The sequence below is a fragment of the Xiphophorus couchianus genome, chromosome 10 (genome assembly GCF_001444195.1).
Source record: "Xiphophorus couchianus chromosome 10, X_couchianus-1.0, whole genome shotgun sequence".
Classification (NCBI taxonomy): Eukaryota; Metazoa; Chordata; class Actinopteri; order Cyprinodontiformes; family Poeciliidae; genus Xiphophorus; species Xiphophorus couchianus.
This window is the reverse complement of record NC_040237.1, coordinates 14,854,872-14,871,438: the sequence shown is the minus strand read 5'-3', so window position 1 is coordinate 14,871,438 and position 16,567 is coordinate 14,854,872. Positions and strand designations below refer to the sequence as shown.

At 41.1% G+C, this 16,567-nt stretch overlaps 2 protein-coding genes across 9 annotated transcripts in view; both read right to left on the bottom strand.

Annotated features, from left to right (window-relative positions):
* Positions 1-11: 11 nt before the first annotated feature.
* LOC114152027 (transcription factor 20) lies at positions 12-11,330 on the bottom strand. 5 transcript variants are annotated; one of them, XR_003597056.1, is made up of 7 exons: positions 10,788-11,169; positions 6,907-9,437; positions 5,268-5,361; positions 4,129-4,178; positions 3,957-4,031; positions 2,839-3,004; positions 12-998 (listed from the first exon to the last, which is right to left on the bottom strand). XR_003597056.1 is itself a non-coding variant. In XM_028029647.1 (7 exons), exons 3-6 carry the CDS (start codon positions 9,430-9,432, stop codon positions 3,984-3,986), a joined length of 2,718 nt encoding a protein of 905 aa, XP_027885448.1. In that variant the 5' UTR covers positions 9,433-9,437; positions 10,788-10,890; positions 11,212-11,323; the 3' UTR covers positions 221-3,004; positions 3,957-3,983. The 5 variants fall into 5 exon arrangements, 4 of the variants coding, with proteins under 4 accessions (XP_027885448.1, XP_027885450.1, XP_027885449.1 ...); XM_028029647.1 differs by adding an exon at positions 11,212-11,323 and having other exon boundaries at positions 221-3,004; positions 10,788-10,890; XM_028029649.1 differs by lacking the exon at positions 10,788-11,169 and adding an exon at positions 11,212-11,330 and having other exon boundaries at positions 221-3,004.
* A 1,478-nt stretch (positions 11,331-12,808) lies between these two features.
* LOC114152026 (myosin phosphatase Rho interacting protein) overlaps positions 12,809-16,567 on the bottom strand; it is a 52,763-nt gene continuing 49,004 nt past the window's right edge. For 3 of the 4 annotated variants that reach the window (XM_028029641.1, XM_028029643.1, XM_028029645.1), the window contains 4 exons: positions 15,944-16,030; positions 15,678-15,840; positions 15,513-15,598; positions 12,809-13,744 (listed from right to left, as the gene is read on the bottom strand). In XM_028029641.1, coding sequence (XP_027885442.1) covers positions 13,673-13,744; positions 15,513-15,598; positions 15,678-15,840; positions 15,944-16,030 — 408 coding nt within the window. In that variant the 3' untranslated portion in view covers positions 12,809-13,672. Of the gene's footprint in view, positions 13,745-14,038; positions 14,111-15,512; positions 15,599-15,677; positions 15,841-15,943; positions 16,031-16,567 lie in introns of all 4 variants that reach the window. The other variant, XM_028029642.1, reaches the window with a different exon arrangement.

Genomic DNA, 16,567 nt, shown 5'->3' with positions numbered 1-16,567 from the left:
ACAAAAAGAGGTTTTGAAATGAGAATTTTATTCATTAAGGAGAAAAATAAATGTTGTCCAAACCAATCTGGTTCATGTGAATGAAGCAAACCTCTTGATTTTCTAAATTAGAACAACTTATCTTGAAGTAGCCGAGTAGTGGAGGAAAAACAAAATTGGAAATCACCATGAATGGCAGCAGCATCAGGAGTGCCATTTTCAGATATTGTTTTTTTTTTAAATGGTATTACTACACATCACACAGAAAATCCAGAAGATCGAACAAAATATTTATTCCGACAATGACGAGACCTCTGATACTCCCGAGAGGTGAACGAGACGGTACAAAAAAAATCTTGCCATAAAAAAAAAAAAAAAAGAATCAGATGATGGCAACATTAAAACAACAAGTTGGCAGTCTTCTTTTGATGTTAAACTCAAAATCACCACAGCATTGAGGCAGACGGAGGAAAAGAAAAGGTGGAATGTAACGTTTAGTGTGTACCGGGACAGGAAAGGCAGAAAACCTCCTCCTGCTCCATGTGTTACTGCGGTAACAGCATGACAAAAAAAAAAATAAATAAAAACAGGTAGAAAAAAACAAACAAACCCAAAATCTTTACAATATCTGAGATTCAGCCCTGAGAGCAACATATATATGTATATTTTTTTATTTTTAAATGCAAACTTCTTTTTTTTTTAAACATATTCAGAAATGTATATTTGGTACAAATCACCGAAGCTTCCAGACAAACCTGCGGGAAGCTCACTGCTTTACTGCAATAAAACCACAAACTGGAAAAAATACTACAAACACAGAGATGGCACAAAACGATCAGCCAGGAAGTTTTTCTTTTTTTTTTTTTTTTTTTTTTTTAAAGGTGAGCCTTGGATTCCTCTGAGATGTTTCATGCTGCTGGTGACCGAAAGCTGAGAGGAGAATCTGACAGTTACAATCAGGCAACTCCATGCTGCCCCCGGTGGTACGGAGAGGCGCCAGCACCGATCACACAGACTTCCTAAAAATAAAGTCATCAGAAAACAAAAATAAACAACAACAACAACAAAAAACAGAAAAAGTGCAAGCCAGGTGCCTTTACTCAGGAACTAAATTGCCACTGCACCCCAGATAAACGTTTGTCCCCCTCCGTAGATCAGAAAAGGCTTTTTAAGAAGGGTTGAGGTGCAGATTTTGCGTTTTAGGAGATAAAGCACGTCGTAGTGACGGCCTTTTAAGAGAAACCTGTCAGTGGTTGACGGCGGAGCTGGAGTGAAGCTGAAACAAAAAGGACGACACACACCACACTGGATTCTCGCTCCACTATTGTGGGACTCGCAAGGAAGTCCGACTAATTTAAAAGGCAGCGCAGGCGAAAACCACACGGGCACGTTTTTGTTTTTTTTCCCCTAACGATGCCAAAGTGGGGAGGCCAAAGTGCTTTGGAGTTGCACAAAAAAAATGAAAACAAACAAAATCATCAGAAACAGTTTGATGATGAGGAGAAGGTGGCAAAAGAGCAATCAAAGAGCCACGAGAAAAGAGCTGAACAGTGCTGCGGGGCCCAGACTAGAGTGCTTCTTGTTAGCATACATTCAAACACACACTCACTCACACACACACACAATGATGGACTGCGTTGATAAAATCATCTGAGGTTACAACCGGTTCTGCATCATTTAAAGCAAAGCCCGTAATACTATTACTGATGGTCCAATGTCCTGCTGCAGGCATGGGCAGATGCTTATCTAGCATCAAAAGTCCCTGCCCCTCCCCCATCTGTTGCTACAAGAGCACTTGACTAAATGACCAATCAAATAGAGATTTTGTCAGAACATTAGCCATAATGATTGAAAATATACAGCAAACAGATAATGCTACATGTTTCTAGAAAGTTTGAGAAATCTCTCAAAGCAGTGGAAGTTTAACAGTTTAGCAGTTTGAAATTTGGACACTTTATCATGCTAGTTGATATTTTAAAACCTACAACCTCACAGGAGTCACCATTAAACGTGTCACCATTTTCCCAGCCGTTTCTAACACATAGCTGCGCTCAAATTACGTTAGCGGATGTTTGCAGGCGTTTAGCGCCCGCTAACGTAGCGCCCTACGACATGGAGTCGTCTTGCTAGCTGTTAGCCTTCCATTGCTCTGAGGATTTCTTTATGTAAACGCTGTAACGCAAGAAAGGGAATTATTACTGCAAACTGGAGGTGTCCCTTTAAAAGCAGCATGTTAGCTTAAAGCATAAGATGCTAGCAAGCAGTTAAGTGGCTATTTGTTGAGTTTGCTCAATTTTATGCATTTAAATTAAGATACCAGTCAATATGTGACATTTTGCAACCAGTTGGAACAATTGTTGCTTTTCTGCATTAAATTAGAGCATTTGATTCTATTTGTAGTTAGTGTAAATACCAGGAAACAGTGATATTGTGGTTGTAATGCCCAGGCCTACTCAGATAGTTAGTTGTGTGAGCGCAGCACCTTAACTCAGTCGCATTTATTTTTGTCCCATATTGGAATAAAACTAATCAGAAACTTCTTGACTTGTTGAAGAATATTAAAAACGCTAAACTGATAGCTTCCAAAAGGAAAGTAAAAATAAACACACACACACACACACTCTCACCGACACGCAAACATATTACAATTAAGCCTCTTTGACAAACAGCTGAAGAAGCCCGTAAGAAGAGTTCAGGAATAAATAAACCAAAATATAATCAAATACTTAGAAAATCTTTTTAAAAAATTAAATATCTTTGATTATTATTATTCATATCAATCTAAGCAACAAAAAAAGCAAAAGAAACAGAACAATCCCATATAAATAACCAGACAAAACGAGAAATTCAGCATGTTACTCTGTAATTTCCTGCAGTCCACAGGTAGTTTGGGGGCTACAACAGTCACTCTGAAGAGCAGAGGGAGTCGGTAAGGTTTGTGGGTGCTAGCTGTCAGTCGTTGAGGGGTCGGGGGGTGAGGCCTGGTCCGCCGTTGTCATGGTTACCGGCGGATTCCTGCAGGATTCTGTAAAAATAAAGGAGTGACGGTGAAGATGCATTTCTGCATGTTTTAAAACCGAGCCTCCGAGGGGCCGACTGGGAGGAGAACGGTGTTACTGCCGCTATCAGCCGAACACACACACACACACACACACGCACGCGCCCACACACACAGTGGTGATAAGCAGCCAACTAATGTGGGGTGGATTACTTTAGAAAACACTTTTTTTTAAAGACAAAAAATCTCTTTGCTAAGCAAGAAAACTTGCTAAGCCTGGTGGTTGGGTTCTAGGTTCTCGTCTTTCATCCAGCGGTCCGTTGTGTTTTTGAGTTAAAAAATGTTTAAAGTCGACAGGAAATTTGAAAACGTCTCTTGATAATTATGCGTTATTAAAAGACTGGAAGATTAATACCTGAACACCAACTAGAAAGTCTTAAAAAATGCAAACATTTTAAAGAGACTTAAAAAAAGAAGCAATGCTAAAACTGGTGGGGTACAAGTAAAGCCTGGTGGCCCGCCAGGCTTACAATATACTGGGGGAAAACCCTGAACAACTATCTTTAACAGTCTGCGAGTGGCTTTAAAAACACTTTTGACATCTTTGACCTTTTACCTAGTTTTGGTCACAAACTAAACTGTATGTGATTGGGACTTTTATGCCATAGACCAACAAAAACAAGTGCATAATTGTGAATTTGAAGAAAAAGCATGCATGGCTTTAATTAATTTTATTACTATTATTATTATTTCTCACCAATGTGTGAATGTGGTTTGATCGGAATTGTGCTCCTTGTATTTAACATCTATTTGCCACAAAGAGACAGAAGCTTTTGTCTGTTTGATGATGTAAATCATGGCAGCTGATGCTAATGCTTCTGAAACACCAGATCTCAACACTGTCCACGTTAGAATTGATCCCTTTCGGTTTCATTAATAAAGCATGCAAACAGTTTGACGTGCGTGCTACGACACTCACCTACCTCAGGAGGTTTCATGTAATCTGTCACCTGTCGTCCCATCGGCTCCCCGGAGGTGCTTTCAACGTTTTGTTCTGGTGAAAAAACCTCGACGTTAAACACTGAGTGTTTTATTTCAGTTTTTTTTTTTTTCTTCTCGTGCTTGTAGCTTGCGGTTTCTTGGAAGCTCACCTTGTGCTTCTTACACTTCATGGAGAAATTGTCTTCGACGAGCACACAGTCTGCAGGAACAAGAGGAGAAGGTTTTTGTAGAGATTTTATCCTGCTGATTCATCTGAACGGTTCAACCACCCACACGTGCCACTTCGGGCTTCGGCGGAAGTCATTGCAGCCAACACCGCCTCACAAAGCTGCTACTTCCACACACACTGCTTCACACACACACACACACACACACACACACACACACACACACACACACACACACACACACACACACACAGCTACAGTTTCTGGTGTTTGTGTGTCCAGATTTTCTCCAACTGGGTAGCAACTCGGAAAGCAAAACACACACACAGTACTTTGCAAAATGGATTATTATTAAATAAGCTTGTGGCAATAAGTAAGTAGTAGCAAGATCAATTAAAATGAGCTCAATTTCCTTCCTGATGATTCAATTTTTAAAATTTTGTTTAAGGAGACTTGATACATTTTTATTCATAGTTTCAGTTCTGTGTTTGTTTCCTTTTTATCTACTGCTTTTGGATGTTTTGTTTTATTTTGCATATTTAAAATGTCTTCCAGTTCCAGTGTTGAGTGTTCTGTACAAAATTAAAGTTTAGTAGTCTTTAAGAGGGCAAACTTGCATGTTATGCTACTATCATTATTATTATATTAGTTAAAAATGGTCTCAAAATGACAATTTTAGCATTATCGCGACAATTTTTGGGACAATTTATAGTCCAACAAAATTTGTTATCAAAACAGGCCTTATATTATCTGATGTCATGACCACAAACTTCAACGCGTTTCATTGTATGCATGTATTTTCTGTGATAGACCAACACAAAATAACTGAAATTAAAGGAATATGATGCAGGGTTAAATATAGAAACAGGACAAAAATCAAAAATCTGAAAAGCTTTACATGAGGCTGTAAATGCCAAACATTTTGTCTCAAAATTTGCAAAAAAAAAAAGAAAGAACAAACTTCATTTCCTCCGTCTTCAAAATTACGCACTATTTTGTGCAAGCCTATCGTACAACACACAAGTGAGGTTTGTGGTTTTAATGCGACTTAAGGTGAGAATATCTTTGCTAGGTGCTATGCAGTGGAACTGCAACACAAAATGCAAACGACGAGCCCTCACCTGACTCCAGAGCACACCTGTAGTGGTATTTGTTAGGACAGCCTTTGAAGAAACAGCCCAGAGTTGCTCCTGGATTGTGGCACGCCGTACACATCTGGAAAGACACAGGTCCAAAGACAAGCAGGTGAGGCAGAAAGGCTGGAGGTCCAGAAAGTAGGACAAAACTTTATTTGTTTTGATTTCTAAAGCCTCTGATTCGTCACTTTCATGAGGTTTACGACCCCCGACACTACAAATCTGACTAAATCTACTATAGACTCACCAGCATCATTACTTTGATGATTACTCTTGCAGTAAGTTCATCACGTATTTGGTTGGTAAAAGCTAACAAGCTGCGCAAAGCTAAAAACATTGCACTATGTTCACACAGCAGGCAAACGCGACACATATCTGACTCGTTTTTTTTTAACCACGTAAACTGTTCAGAAAGATGTCGGTTTAATAATTAGGATGAATGAACATGGAAAAAAAAATCTGATTTCAGTTTTTTTTTTTTCCTGCTTAATCTGGATTAAGCATCAAGACCTGCTGTGTGAGCGCAGCCTAAGTGATGACAACCTCAAAGCATCCGGAAATATTTCTTAAGCGGTTTGGTTGCTCTGTTGGGGCAACAAAAGAAAAATAGAAACTGCAGATATATGGAATATAATAGTTGAATATTCTGACTGCGCCACTAAAAAAAAATAAGATTACTGTTACTAGTGGCACATTTTTTTCATATCAAGTAGAAGAAATAAAACAAAATCACTCAAAGTGGAGAAAGAACCGTGCATTAGACAAAAAGAGTGTGGAGACGATAATGAGGTTGGCTAATAAACAAGAAACCCTTGCAACAAGTGAAAGGGTCTGAAAACTATTTCAAGAAGCTACATCAACAAAGAGTTTGGTTGTTCCCAGATAGCTGGGTCTGAAACATGGAGCAAAATGTCCTGGTTGTAACAGAGAAACTTCCAGGTGGACGTGAGGGAAGGCATGAATGAATCAGGACAGAAAACAAAGCAATCTTGGCTTGAAAACAGGAAGTACACAAACAAAAACAACGAAGTAGAAAGCAGGCAGAAACAGGAGTAAATGTTTGTGTGCAAACTGAAAGAGATCAGCTGAAAAGAGTGGGATTAACGTCAAGAGAGCCAAACTAGAACCACAGGAAAACAAAGTCGGCCAAAGAGAAGCATTCACAGACTGAAGGGAGGGGGTATTGCTGATGATAAAGCCATTTCTTAGGACCATAATTCATCTCTTTGAACATCAAAGAGAGTTCAAACTTTTCTTCAGGAAGCTCCTAGATGAAAAAAACTGAATCTGACAAAACTGTTTTTACATCAGTGAAGAGTTGGAGCAAACTTTGATACGTTTCAATTCATTAAACCCTAATTTCTCTTCTACTAGCCCGTTATCTACACCCTGTACAGGTCAAATTCAAAGGAGCTCTGTTTCCAACCCTCAGCGAGCCAAGTGTTACAAAGACAAGCAGTGACAACTGAACTGATGTTTTTATCAGCACCAATGTTTCTCCAGTGGGTTTTTTAAACTTGAAAGACCTGAATTATTCATGTTTACTGTGGCTTACAACACATCTGAGGTATCAACCACAACTATGCCTACTGTATTGCCATTCCATTCAAAAGAGCAGCTTTACCGTCTCCTGGGCCACCTTGACAGCCTCCTCCAGCCCGTAAACTTTGCCCCTGACAAGGAACACGCCTGCAGACCAGATGCCGCAGTCCTCGTGGAGCCAATATTCGCATGGCTCCACGGGGAGAACGGGCGGGCTGTACCAGTCCTCCGCATCCGCAAGACCGCCTTCCGATCTTGCCCGCTTGGCTTCAGGGCTGCTGATCCTACCACTGGACCACTTGCGGCTCCCCAGAAGGCCCTTCTGCTTTAGCGGAGCTGCCCAGCGTCTGGCTCTCGTAGTGCTGGAGGAAGAGTCAGAGTAGCTGGAGTCCTCCTCATCTTCTTTGAGACCCGACACGTTGGCCGGTGCTTTGATGTTCGGCCGGTACCCCTCGGGGTAATAGGGTCCGTGGAGATCCCCCAAGTCGATGGAGTTGGCCGAGCGGCCGCACAAGCAGCAGACGAGAGCACGCTGATGTTGGCCGTGCGTGGACAGTCGTCCCAGATACAGACAGGAAGTGGTGGGTACAACGGCTGAGACAAAGCGACTGGAGTGAGCTTGCGGCTGCTGTTTGGGTTCCGTCTTCACCTCCTCGGGGTAGTTCACTATTGTGCACAGAGCAGGGGATGACTGCTGTCGCTTGACACGAACAAATGGAGAGAAACTGTCCAACCTGACATCCTTCTTTTCTTCCTTGTAGGTGATGTACTTGAGCTTGATCTCAGGCTCCTTTGGGGAGAACATGGAGGAAGGTTGGCTGCACCTGGGTTTCTTTCGCCTCCGTTTTGGGGGTGCCTTTGTCTTCTTGGTGGGAGATGATGGTTTGTTTTTAGGGTCAACCTGGTTGTTCTTTGGAGACTTTGGTGGCGGACGAATGGGCAACACCTTTGATGCAGTAACTTCCACTGAGGGTTCGGGGACAGTGACCAACTCTGGCTTCTTCTTCGAGTTCTTATGTGTGAGGAACTGGGCACTTGACTGAGAAGGGGGTTTCATCTTGGACTTCACAGGCCTACTCCGAGATGGCCGTGCTGGTTTTCTGCTTGGTCTCGCAAATCGAGGTCTTTTAGCAGGTGTGACTGATGTTTCGGTCTTGTTGAGGGGTTCAGAAACAGAGGTAGAGTCATTGTAACTTTGAGCGTCGACGCTACTGGGTTTACTTTTTTTCACATTTACAGCTTTTCTTTTGACAGTCCTCAGCAAGAATGCAGTCTTTGCCTTGCCTTTCACTTTCCTCTTGGATCTGGGTAAGGCAGAAGTGTGTGTAACTGGCTGAGAGGCACTGGGTTTCTTATTGGCGAGTATGCTACTGGACACTTTATAGCGACTTGAATTTATATTCATGACTATTGCTTCCAGTCGAGTCCCTCTACCAGAACGCATGGGCAGTTTCCTTTCTTTTATCGTCCTCTCCAGCATATTTGCACTCCCATTAACGTGACGAATGGCACATCTGGTTTTGTTCTCCGGATTCAGACAAGAATCATCAGCCAAGTCAATCAAAGGCTCCAAAACAGCCTTCCGTTTATGGGATTTACTCTCATAACGTGACTCCAACCTCGTTGGGCCATCGTTGACCGCAGAGCTTGCCCAAGTGGTTTTGTCTGAACACAAGGTATCATACACAGCATCATCGGCAGCCTCTAAATAAAAGTCATCTGCGCTGGGTGACCTGGAGGCCTGAGGAAGGAGGAACACATCCTCTACTGAGGTAGAGGGTGGGGAGACTGGATCTTCCAAAGGGCTCTTGTATTCCCTACTCACTGAACGCACATCTGTGGAACCGCTGCTTTTGGAGACCTCTTGGTCCTGTTTCTTAGCCCCAATGAAAAGTACATCGGATGTTCCTCTGTCCTCATCCTCATCCCAGAGAATTTCTGACCAACCATCATACCGACCGTTCTCTACACAATTTCTACTTTCAGAAAGAATGCTGTGTTTCTCTTCTGCCAATAGCTTTTTATCATATCCACCGCTGGAAATGACTTCTCCATTAGTCTTTGGAGGCTCTTTCACGTTGTATTCTCTAGCATTATCCTGTGGTCCTACTTGAGGTTGAGAAAGCGAGGGGAACAGTTCTGCATGTGTGACAAGGTTAACAGGCTCCTTGTCCTGCTCTAGGAAATGCTGGTTCAGTGCATAGCTGGTCTCCTCAAACCCGATGTCAGTGCTGCATTGAGGGTGGAAGGAAGACTTGCTGACGGGCGACACACTGTACAGAGGAGAGCTGTGAGTGGAGAAGACATGAGACCTGCTCACGTAGGACAGGGTGACTGTAGTGTGGGATAAGGCATTGTCTGGCTGAATTTGATCCCCTGGTTGAACTGTGACATCTGAGGAGCCAGTCTCTGACAACTGTAACCCGGGGATGGAAGATCCAGAGTTCGGGCCCCAGCCAGAGCCCTTGACCCTCCGCAAGGCATCCAGAGCTGGTGATGTGAGGAGGTGTTCATCGTCTTTCCTGGTCAAGTCAATTACACTGGAGCGAGCGGGGGAAGAGGCACCTTGATGCTGTAGCTCATCCAAGGTCCCAGGTGGTTGCTCCATAACAACTGTAATAGATGGAAAGAAGTTCATTATATTTACTTAAATGAAGCATACAATTGTATCTGCATGGATGTTGTAGTAATGTTAGACTTTTCATTAATTTTATTTATTTTTAACCACACTAGAGAGATTATATGACACAATTGACAGCTACTTCATTTTCCAAAACAGATAAAACTTTCTCAAATCACTGTCATATTTCAGATTTTCAGATGATGAATAAAAAGCAAACTGGTGCCTGCAACCCAACTAAAATAGTAGTTTAACTATAGCTGATATTTTAGATGTATATAAAAACGGGGAAACTATTCTCATTATGGGGAAAGACTACGACGAAAATTGAAAAACCCCTGAGTTAATGACAATGAAACTCTTGAGTACATTTAAATTTCTAACCGCAACTGTGAGCAACACCTCTGACCTGCGCAGGAAATGTAGAATAAAAACAAAGTTATGTCTTTTACGTCATCATTTCGTTAGGGTGCAACTACATATTTATCTTTACAACTATTTTAGGACAAAGGAAACGGTTAAACCCGTGAAGTCACACCACTGTCATAAGCTGTAGGTAACTGACGTGTACGTGGCTTTAACTCCTGTAGTAAAAAACACACAAAAAAGGAACGACCGACAGTTTACCTTCTAGCTTCATTTTAGATTAGGTTAACATGTCAATGATTTTAAGAAGTTATTTTATGAGAAAAACGGGTCTAAAGGCAAACAGCGAACTTTTCCCCGACGACACTGACAGGTCGGGATGGCTAGTTAGCTTAGCAAGAGCTAGCGAGCTAGCCTGGCCCGGTGTAGCTGCGGTAATCTCCCCTCGTGTCAATTTCCATGGAATATTTAATAGCTTCTACGAAACACTGTAAAAAACCGCAATCTTAAACTTTAATACTTGCAATATACCCGTACATTTAACGACTACCCTCTGTCGTCATTTCGGCTATGTTTATTACCCCCATAATATAAATATTTCAATAAAATGTTAACTTATACTTGAAAATATTGCTTCTTCCTCAAAGCTTCTATGACGACCACCAACTTCTTAACGAGGAAAAAAACGTCCAACGCAAATATAAAATCAAATTTCTTAGCACAAATAGCACCCCTTATAATGTTTAATTAATGCCGAATAGAAGAATACATGATTTTTATGCCAAGCTTATTAAACGTTTCTTCACAGGTGTCCGAGAATAAGCGACATTACACATTTTATTAAACTACCAAATACTTGCAATGGAGTTTGGCATGCCGTTTACTTTGAACGGTCCGGATAGGGGCAAGGCCCGGCTGGGTGAAACAAAGACAGGACGGAGGGTTCGGGCTCTGCTGCGCTTCTGAACACAACTTACCCGGACGGGGAAAATCTCTGCGTTTTCAAACATTCAGTTAGGATTTCATCCCAGCCTGCGTCTCCATCAGCAGCGCCTCCCTTTCACATGAACTCTGGCGGAGCTGGGAAAGTAAAACAAAAAGCCCTTTATTAAATAAATACCCACTCACTTTCCAGGAACACACTACTCTGATAGCAGCGCTGTCATGTTGGAACCTAATCTCTGACTTCCGGATATGGCCTTCAAAATAAATCACTACGTTTCTACAACCGATCACATCAACTCGCAATTAATCGTTAAGTTAGAATACGCCGTTTATTTAATCGTCCAGGTGTTAACTGCAGTCTGTCTACGTAGTAGAAATACCTTAAACGTCATGTATAACTGTTGGCCGATAAAGATTAAACTTTTTCCATGTTTTTCGATTCGAAAAAAATCCTACCTTTGCATCCACTTGCGTGTCGGCCTGACCGAAAATAAATAAAGCAGCAAGGGAAACGGCCAACGCTCACCTGTGGAACCGAGATGCGTCGTGATCAGTTTCACTCCACTTACTGTCACTTTCAGTTAGACTTTATTTCATGTGTCAGCAGATTATTATTTTTTTTTTTTTATCAATTCAAAGATGCTACGCTAGTTTAAAAATACTTCCTTCAAAACGGAAACATTTTCATGGTAGTTTTACACAAATTACTAAACCATCTTCATTTATTTAACTTCATTCTGTATGACCCGGAAAATTGGTTAAGCTGTTCAGGAGCTATTAAAGCACAACCCATTAACTGGAAACCACTAAAACACCAGTGTCCACAGTAAAAGCCCGTTTACATCAGCAAAGACTGCGAGGCTACTGGTCAAGGAAAACGCGTCTACTTCCAAAGTTAATACCTTGAAACTTGACGGAAATGAGAAGCCAAAAGCCACCTAGAGAGAAAGTGTTATGGTCAAACAAAACACACTGAGCTGTTTGGCCACAAAGATAAGCAGCTATGAGTGGAAAGGTCAAAGGTTAGCTTGTACAAGCCATGAAGCATAATTGCAATAGTCATGTCTCTTTTGCTACCAACCAATTTAAATGAACTCATATTCTGCCAAGAAGATGACAAATATAGAGACATAGGTTTTGTTGTGGGTGGCTGGTGGACATTATACCAGATACAAGTGTATAACTTTGACCTCGTATGGATTTAGCAAAGTCTACAAATTTAAGTTTTACTGTTTTGTATGCAACAAAGGTACAGTACAGAACTTTCCCATTCACCAACATGGATTACGTGTTTATTTTTGACTTCCTGTACTATTATGGTTTGTTTCTTTGGGGTGACAAAGGGCAGTGGGTTAGGTTCAACATAGGATAACCTTTTGAAGATGCATGGAAGATAACGAATGGCTAATGAGCTGCATTACTGACATTTGGGTGTCCGAGGATTGGCAGTAGAGGCATTACCAGCATGACTGTGAGCTGATGTGCTGATGATAGTCCACTGGATTACAGCAAAATACCTTTTTTATTATTTTTTTTACCATCCTCCATAACCTCTTTGAACCCAAAAGTAAACAGAAGAACCACAACCATTCATTGGGCAACAAGGTCACCACAAAGACTGCATGGCTTTGAAGGTTAAATTGAATCTTCTACGTCCTTCAGACAAGGGGAATGTATTTTAGTTTCAATCACCATTTGTGTTGTGTTTTATTTTGTAATTTTTATTGCTGTGTATGCAGTTTTTATTAACTGTATTCTTTCAGTTTCCGACAAAGAGGAAGTGTACAAAAACCTATAAGTAAAACTAAGTGGAAGAAAATGTACACAGGAAACTGATTGGAGACTATGCTTAGCAAGCTATGTGGCATAAAATATTAGGGGCTATTTTTCTTATTATTGATATTACTAATTTACATTTAAGTCTTATTTAGCAAAACTTTGCACTTTCAGATTTTCTTGTCAATCTTTTGCGAGATGCAACGTGAAAGATGGCCATACATCTCAATGCAAGACCTTCAGGAGGACTGCGCAAACGGCAAACGTCATAACCAGAAAGGGTGCAAAATATTTATTGCTAATAAACCTGTAGTCAGTCGGTGTATATTTGCTTTATATTTACAATAATAGAGTACAGAGGAATGGGAATGTAAAAGAAAAATCCCAGCCATTTAAATAAATACAAAGACACTGCCACGGAACAAGACTACAAACATAAACCAACTGGAGAATCTCCTATACAGCTGGACCAAGGACTGCTGTGAGGGAAAACAAAAACAAAAAAACTATACCTTTTCATGTACGTACTTAAATTATAGTCAGTGAATCTGCCCATCAGAACACCGTTAGCTTTCCAGGAACATCCAAGTTTGTGTGATGTGAATTTGGAAGACGGGCAACACGGATGAGCGCTCCCATTCCAAAGCTTGTTTACGACACATTCGTGTGTGGAGAAGGTGCAGAGGAGTCACAACAGGCTGAACACCGGACTCATTCCTATTGCTTGTGTTATACAGGTGTTGCTTCTCAATATGCGCTTTTGTTTTAAGCCAGTCAACATTACAGCTAAATGTCTTTGGCTAGCAACAGTCTATAGCGTTAAAACAGTAGCTTACACAGTCATAGTTTAGTGTATGCATGGCGGATGCTCTTTTTAAAAATCATTATTTACAATAAAGACATAGGAGGAAGGGGCTGGAGGGAGGAGAGAAATAACACAAATACGTCACAGTTAACTGAAGTGCATGGAATGCAAACTCTAGACATGAAATTTAAACTTCATAGCGTGTCTTCTTTAATAACATATATGATCTGTGTTCAGTGACCAGTGTGTAGTGTTTCTAAATAAGTCATAGCAGAGCTAAAAATATAGTGGGTTCCTAAACATGCGGCATGGCAGGCAGACGTGACGCGTCGCTTGTCAGAACTCCTTCGTGTCTTTGTTTTCGAACAGGTGGAGTCTCTGCTCGGCGGTCAGCCCTTCCTTCAGACTCTGGAGGGAAACAAACAAAAGAGATATTCGAGGTTAGGACACGTCTCACAGGGGAAAAAACCCCCAAAAAACCTCACAGTTAGGCAAGGGATTTTCCTCTATTATTCAGTTGTGACCCAGTTATGATTAAATCTATCCAGGTATGCTTCTTAGCTACTTAAGTGTTTTCTGGCTTTAAAAAAAAAAAAAAAAAATGTGAGGAATTTAGCATGAACTAAAGATCGTTGTCAGATCTTGAGTGGGAGACAGCAGGGTGTGTTACACCGACCCGTGGGTGTGTCTGCTTTGGTTTACCTAAAGGAGAGGAAGAAGTAGGCCTACACACGTCTTCTGCTAACTGTCCCAGGGCATGTCTCGATTCACAGACTGAGGACAGAAGGGGAGGAAAAAACAAAACACACACCAGCAAAAGTGTGTGTTAGACCGCTGTGGTGTTTGATTTGCAACAAAATCCCAAGATTGCAGTTCAGATGGAGTCACAACACAGAAGAAGTAGTCACACCCCTTCAACTTTTATTTATTTTTGTTCCCACAATGCAGCCACAAATGTGTATTTATAACAGGACAAGACCAATACAAATTAGAGCTTAACTGAATAAGAAACAAGAAAATATGTTTTTTTTGTTTTTTTCCATTTTATTTATTTTTTAACAAACAGAGAAACATCATGGCTTCAATTATAGCTGAAAGTCTCTACCAGTTTTGTAGAGAATTCTTGAATTTCAGCTTTGATTTAGGTCTGGTCTTTGACTAAGCCATTTTAAACACATGAATATCTTTCAGCCTGCTGGAAGTTGAACGTCGGCGCTTCGATACGTTTTATCACCATATATTTACTTCCTTCCATCTTCCCATCAACTCTGATATAAATTTCCTGTCTCTGCTAGAGAAAAGTGACCCCCAGCATGTTGTTGCCATTAAAGTGTCTCACAGTGAGACAATCATCTCTTTCGCGAGTTGTATGACAGAGCATTAGGGGGACAGGCTGTGAGAAGTTTTGTTTAATTCTGAGAATATGGTCTTTATAGTAGAATAAAGATGGAAATTTACCTGGAAAACGTCTCGAAGTTATGAGGAAAAAAGTTGACAAGAGAAAAGCTTTGATAAGTTATTGCGATCTGGTGTTAGCTGCTCAGTCTGAGGTTCTTCAAAATGGTTTGCATGATCATTTCAAAGTCCTACTGAATAATTTGATGCTGATGTGTTAAAAGATTTAATATTTCATTGTCTGTAAAACTTGTTAAAATTACAGAACATTTTTTTTTTCTGTTGGGGTTATCATAAGATTATAACTTCATTCTTCTAATAACATGACTTTTGACTCTTATCGTACGACTTTATTATAAAGTATTGCTGTAGTATTTTGTTATAGAAATGGTATCCAGATTCAAAGTCCAAATAAATAGAAGCTTTGCCAAACAAGATGGCAAAGCTTCTAAAACAAGATTTAAAAATATTAAAAACCATAATTTTTCTTCCACTTCAATTATGCACTACTTTGTGTTGGTCTATCAAACAATATCCATTCAGTAAAGGCACTGTATATTGATAAAACACAGCTGGGGGCATGCACTGTTGCATGCAACATTTCAGGTGACCTGCAGAGGGCAGCAAATAACTGCAACATGCATCTCAGGTCTTAACGGATGGAAAACTGGACTGCCCTGTCTGCTGACAAAGTGTTGCTGCCTTACATCACAACCATGTGGTTTTGCAGCGGGAACTCTGCACAAGTGCTGCAAATACAAATCGTCTCTTTCTGACCCACCTTTGACCTCAGGGTTCGCTCCGAGCGCTTGGCTGCCGCCGCTGCCATCTTCAGGATGTCGGGATTGCTTTTGGACTTCATGATATCTGTCACGAGAACGGTCAGAAGCCGAATTAGATCGGCGGTCGGATGGCGGGCCGTTTCGAGGCGGCGGCGCCGGCGTACCGTATCCCCCTCGCTCCAAATCCTCGAGCGACGGCTCTCCGAGCGCGTCGTGCGCCAGCTGCAGCTGCTCCCGGAGCCTTCCGAGGTCCCGCTCCGCCTTGGCCTTCACGATGCTCAGCTCCGTGTAAATGTCCTTGTACTTATCCGTCGCGTATTTCTTGTCCTGCAAGCACAACATTTCGCTTAGACACACAGAGCGCTTTCGGCAGCGTCACCAGGAATTGTTGGTGGTCGCCGAGGCGAAGCCGCGAAGGACTCGACGTTACTCTTTGAGCGGCCTGGAGTTCGTCTTTGAGGGAGTTGATTTCCTGCTTCAGGTACTGGACCTCGGACTCCTTCACCCGCAGCATCACCTGAGGAAACCATGGAGAAAGAACATGGACTGGATTCACAGGAAAATGTATAAATCTGTTAATAAAAGAGGGTTAGTAGTCATGTCACTGCAGAATGTCTGATTACAATATTACAGACTCATATCTAGCTCATGGTCATATAACTTTGAATGAAATTTTCGGTCTTCGAATATGCTTTGTTAGAACTCCATCATTATCATCGTGTTTCAGGTTCTCTCTTTATCAGACACCGATCTGATATTAATATCTGTATCAGTTCTGGATTGGGTATCTAAACCCTGAATAATCATATATTCAAGTGCAATACACATTTTTACAAACTGCTATAAGACGACATTTGTTTTGAATTGGTGCTACATAAATAAACTGCATTGAAATGATTGCTGAAATAATCATCAACTAATTTAGCGATCGATTAATCGTTAACTGTACAGACTCGAGAAAAAGCTATTTGCTGAATAAATAATTCAGAACAATAACTAGGCAAAAGCTGTACAATAAAAACACTTTTGTCTGTAAATATGGTTGACACAAAAT

Bases quoted from the DNA above. Each gene is read 5' to 3' on its own strand.
- LOC114152027 (XM_028029649.1), bottom strand. From the start codon at position 9,432: ATGGAGCAACCACCTGGGACCTTGGATGAGCTACAGCATCAAGGTGCC. The intron at 5,362-6,906 runs GTAAAGCTGCTC...GTGTCTTTCCAG, and splicing joins TCAAGGTGGCCCAGGAGACG to ATGTGTACGGCGTGCCACAA. The intron at 4,032-4,128 runs GTGAGCTTCCAA...TTTTTTCACCAG, and splicing joins TGAAGTGTAAGAAGCACAAG to AACAAAACGTTGAAAGCACC.